Raw genomic sequence first — 5,226 nt, forward strand, 5'->3', positions numbered from 1 at the left:
TTACTGGCAAATCCTGTAATGTAGGCTCTGGATACGAAATAAGTGAGTCTCCAATTAAAAAGTGCCCAGGGGTTAGGTAGGAATGATCCAAGGGATCAGAAGATAAAGAAGTTAAGGGTCTCGAGTTTAATATCGCTTCGATTTGCGATAATAATGTGACTGCCTCCTCAAATGTCAACGATCCATCGGCGGAGACTCTAATTAAATGGTGTTTAGTGGAGCGAACTGCAGATTCCCACAATCCACCGAAATGAGGTGCGCGAGGAGGAATAAAATGCCAAGTAATAGCATCTTCTGCCATCTTGTTGGTGATGTTATGCCGAAACTCTTCTCGATTAAATAAAGTCCGCAATTCTTCTAATTCGCGATTGGCTCCCACGAAATTAGTTCCATTATCCGAATATATGTTAGCTGGTCTTCCTCGTCGACCAATGAAACGCTTTAATGCACTTAAAAATCCTTCTGTGGTTAAATCCGATACAACCTCGATATGAACCGCTTTCGTGACGAAACAAACAAATACTGCAATCCAAGCCTTAGATTTTCTTGCGTTTCTTCGCTTTCCCTCTCGAAGAAATATGGGACCGCAATAATCGACACCTGTATTATGAAATGGCCGAGCGGGAGTCACACGAGTGGCCGGAAGGTCGCCCATAATTTGTTTAGATATACGGGGCCTAGCTTTGACACAGATGATACACTTATGCACAACTTCGCGAACAATCCCTCTAGCACTCAGAGGCCAATAACGTTCTCTTATAGCTGCCAAAGTGGCCTGAGGTCTTGCATGTAGTAATCTTTTATGCTCTTGCTCAATAATGAGACGAGTGAGCCGATGACGTGCTGGTAATATCAGCTGATGCTTGATTTCATAGGAGATATTAGCATTTTTCAGACGTCCACCAACTCTTAATAATCCTTCGTGATCTAAAAAGGGGTTCAAAGCAAGCAAACGACTATCTCTCCTAATTGGTCTTTGATTTTCGATAGCTTCAATTTCCATGTGAAATATTAATCGCTGTATTCTTCTAATGATAAGCCTTTGAGATACTTCCAATTCTTGAGCGGAAATGGAATCGAACCTACGATCATTCGGTTTGGATCTTGCGTTATGCACGAAACGAAGACACCTCGCAATTGTTTTAATCAATCGAACATATGACGAAAATCTATCGATGATGTCGAATTCTTCATGTGAAGTAGAAGTGACTACGATTGTCTTTCGCTGCTCAGGTAGCTCTTCTGCATTGACTGAAGATCGTACGACTTTAGGCCATGAGGATTCGTCGTCGCGCAACCACGATGGACTATTCCACCATAGATCTGCGTCCTTGAGAACAGAAGGAGTGGCTCCACGCGATAGAATATCTGCAGGGTTACATTCGGTACCTACGTGAGACCAGCTTTGAACCGATGTGAGCTCTTGTATGTCACCCACTCTATTGGCAACGAAAGTGTTGAATCTTCGACTTGAGGAGTTGATCCAATCCAAAACTATTTGAGAATCTGTCCAAAGGTATACTGCGTCAATCTTCAATTCCAAAATAAGAACGACTTTGTCGGTTAGTTGCGCCAACAGTTGCGCAGCGCTTAGCTCTAATCGAGGCAAAGACACGGCTTTCAGGGGTGCTACTCGTGACTTCGCGCATAATAGCTTCGTAGTATGCACTCTTCTTTGATTTGTAGTGCGTAAGTATATGCATGCTCCATATGCATTTTGACTCGCGTCGCAAAACCCGTGCAGCTCAATGCGTGTGCTTGATTTAACTTCGACTGCTCTGTGGGAAATGCGAATATCATTCAACTGGCTAAGTTGCGATTTGTAGTTACTCCATTGCGTGTGCAACTCTGCGGGCAAAGATTTATCCCAGCCGAGCTGCAATGTCCATAATCGTTGAATCAACATTTTTGCAAGTATTATGACCGGTCCAAGAAGACCTAAGGGATCAAATATCTGTGCGACACATGACAAAATTGTTCTCTTTGTCACGCGCTGATTAGTGTCCGCTTTGATTTGTATTCGATACAGCAATACATCATCCTTTGGATTCCATTGAATGCCCAATGTTTTGCACATACCTTCTTTGTCCAATGTTCGTGTTGAATTCATCATGGAAGAGTCAGGAAGATTAACAAGCAGATCAGGACTGTTGGAAGCCCATTTGCGTAATACGAAACCACCTTTTTCAAGAAGCTTTGTAGTCTCATCACGAACTTGCAGTGCTGCTTCCTTCGTGTTTGCCCCAGTAATGAGATCGTCGACGTCAAAGTCCCGCAACACGATTTTCGATCCAATCGGGAAGTTCTTTGCTTCAATCTCTGCCAGTGTTCTGATTGACTTAATGGCAAGAAAGGCTGCTGCGCCAGTGCCGTACGTGACTGTTAATAATTCTAGCGCTCTTATCGGACCATCCGGAGTGTCGCGCCACAGGATACGTTGCAAAGATACCTGTGATTCGTCGACCAACACCTGGCGGTACATCTTTGTTATATCTGCAACTAAAACAAATTCAAACGTACGAAATCTTGAAATAATAGAAAAGAGATCCTGCTGCAGTGAGGGCCCGACCATCAGGCAGTCATTAAGTGAAACGCCCGTTGTCGTTTTGCACGAGGCGTTGAATACAACCCTTAGTTTGGTCGTATCACTCTCTTCTTTGATCACGCAATGGTGAGGCAAATAGCAGTGCGGGAAGGTTTCTATATCTTGACCTTGCACCTCTCTCAAATGCCCCAACGCTTCGTATTCATGGATGAAGTCCGTGTAATCCTTTTTGAGCGACGGATTACGATTTAGACGGCGTTCGAGATTTATAAATTGTCGTGTAGCAATGTCCTTTGATTGACCGAGCCGCGCTAATTCTTCGTGCTTGATCGGGAGCTTGACTATAAACCTGCCCGTCGAATTTCTCTTGACCGTTGACTTAAAATGCTCTACGCACTTACGATCCTCTGCTGACATCTTGATCTTCCGCGCGCCATGCTCGATTTCCCAAAATTTCGCTATAGCATTATCGAGTGCTTCGTTGGTGATAAGATTGCAGATCGTTGCTTCGGACTGCGTCTTTCTTGTGCTGATTTCACCTCCTGCGATCCAGCCGAATTGTGTTTTCTGCCAACGTGGCTGATCTGGTGTGGTCCTTATCTGACCTACACAGAGGAGATCCCAAAAAAGTCCTGCTCCTATGAGTATGTCTATTTTTGATGTCTCCATAAAATTGGGATCCGCTAACTTGATTCCTGGTGGAACGCGAATGTCCAATCTTCTCATTGGTGTATTTGGAATGTCCTGTACAATCTTACGCAGCACAAGGCATCTGAGTTCTACCTTGAAGCCGTTGAAACGAGATTGCACCATTATGTTAACGTAGCTATGCGTTTCAGTGCTCGATTCTCCCACTCCGCTTATTGGCACAGAGGTAGGATGTCGCTTGAGCCCGAGCTTTTCGACTAGTTCTGATGTCACGAAGTTCGCTTGCGAGCCAGCATCGAGAATAGCTCGACACGGTAGAATACTTCCTTTATTATCCTGAACGTGAATGATTGCTGTGGACAGTAAGACATGCTGCCCTGACAACCGTGTGACGTGATTTACGCTCGTTAATGATGCTGATTGCACAGAGGCAACCACATCCGTGGACTTCGTTTCAGTTTCCTTCGCTTGCGGGGTTGATTCCATGTGTAATAAAGTATTGTGCCTCTTACTACACTTTTTACATGAGCCGGCGTTGCAATTCTTCGCTCGATGATCTGTGGATTTGAGACAATTTAAGCACAACTTGAGGGCTTTGACTTCTTGAAAACGTTTGTCGACTGAGAACCCGAGAAATTTGCCACAAAGAAAGATAGGATGATCGCCCTTGCAAAGGACACATCCTGAATTGCCAGTTGCTACGTTTGCTACAGTAGACTTCTTTGTATTTGTCTTACCAACGCTATTAGACGATGTGGAGCTTTGAGGATTCCTATCAACCGCTTCTAGTGTACGACACCTGTGAGCCAAAAAATCCGTTAATTGTTTGAGAGTCGGAATATTTGAATCTTTGAGGCTAGTCTCCCATTCTTTGTTTGTGGCCGGCGGCAATTTAGTTGTAATTACGTAAATAATAAGATCGTCCCATTGGTCGATAGGACGTTTTAATACCTTTAACGCTCGCAAATGCTTTAATACATTATCCAAGAAATGCCTCAGTTCAGCATGATTTTCCTTATGCAACACTGACTGTCCGAATATCGCTTTAATGTGCTTCTGCATTATAGCCCGCTGGTCATCATATCGCTCTTTTAACATCGCCCATGCTTTTTCGTAATTTTCGGCTGCTATATCTAATGAACTAATAACGTCTGCCGCTTCGTCTTTGAGAGATGATCGCAGATAATGCATCTTTTGTACGGTCGGTAATGTAGTGTTCGTATGTATCATCAAATGAAACACATCATGAAATGGATACCAATTCTCGTACGAACCCGAAAACGTAGGAAGGTCGATTCGCGGTAACTTCATATTGGCGTGGACTTGCGGAGGGTTATCGCGATTACCCGGCACTCGAAACATGTCGAACGGATTGGGGCCGGCAGCGCCCGTTTCTGGTGTACGCTCGATTATAAGCTCCTCGAACCTCGCGTCGACCTCGAAATATTTCTCCTCGAACGATTGACGCTCTGCGTTATTCACGATTTCCTGCTCGTTCGCGTTTTCAAACATCTCGATGTCGGACTGCGCGTCTTCGAATGATTGCCAACACTCGCGAAACTTTGCTTGTCTCTGTCGCAATTCGATTACCGACACGGGTTTGTCACCTATTTCGTCCACGAACGTCTTCCCGCGCGTACACGCGGCCTTTGCTTGCGACCGTTTCGTCTTTGCGGCACGTTGTGCGAATTCTTGTTCCGCCATCTTTGAATAACTCGATATGAAGGAAATGGACTGTAAATGGATGGGATGGGCAACGGAGACTCACCTGGTGGCTATGTATCTTAGCCGTTGTCCTTATGCTTTGCAATGTGTAATGCTTGATGCGCCTTTGCCTTGTACGCAAATTACTTTCCTTGAACAGACTCGTCACCATCAATGGCGAATGAGGCGTGTATTCTCGATCTTCGCTTCCGTTCACGCCCTTGTGAACTTTGAATGCCTTTGCACGAGACCGGACTGAATATCCGTGCTCGAAGGACCATATGTTACGCAGCTCTCGTTGAGCCGGGTGCACGGCACGTATTTTCTCG

At 44.9% G+C, this 5,226-nt stretch overlaps 1 protein-coding gene across 1 annotated transcript; it reads right to left on the bottom strand.

The window, feature by feature from the left end:
• Positions 1-672: 672 nt before the first annotated feature.
• LOC112467090 lies at positions 673-4,897 on the bottom strand (the record flags this gene model as incomplete). The annotated part of the gene is made up of 1 exon (XM_025035555.1): positions 673-4,897. A coding segment is annotated over exon 1 (4,225 nt), but the record flags the coding sequence as incomplete, so codon positions are not given.
• Between the last annotated feature and the right edge of the window lie 329 nt (positions 4,898-5,226).

The sequence above is a fragment of the Temnothorax curvispinosus genome, unplaced genomic scaffold (assembly GCF_003070985.1).
Source record: "Temnothorax curvispinosus isolate PA1 unplaced genomic scaffold, ASM307098v1 QBEX01016879.1, whole genome shotgun sequence".
NCBI lineage: Eukaryota > Metazoa > Arthropoda > Insecta > Hymenoptera > Formicidae > Temnothorax > Temnothorax curvispinosus.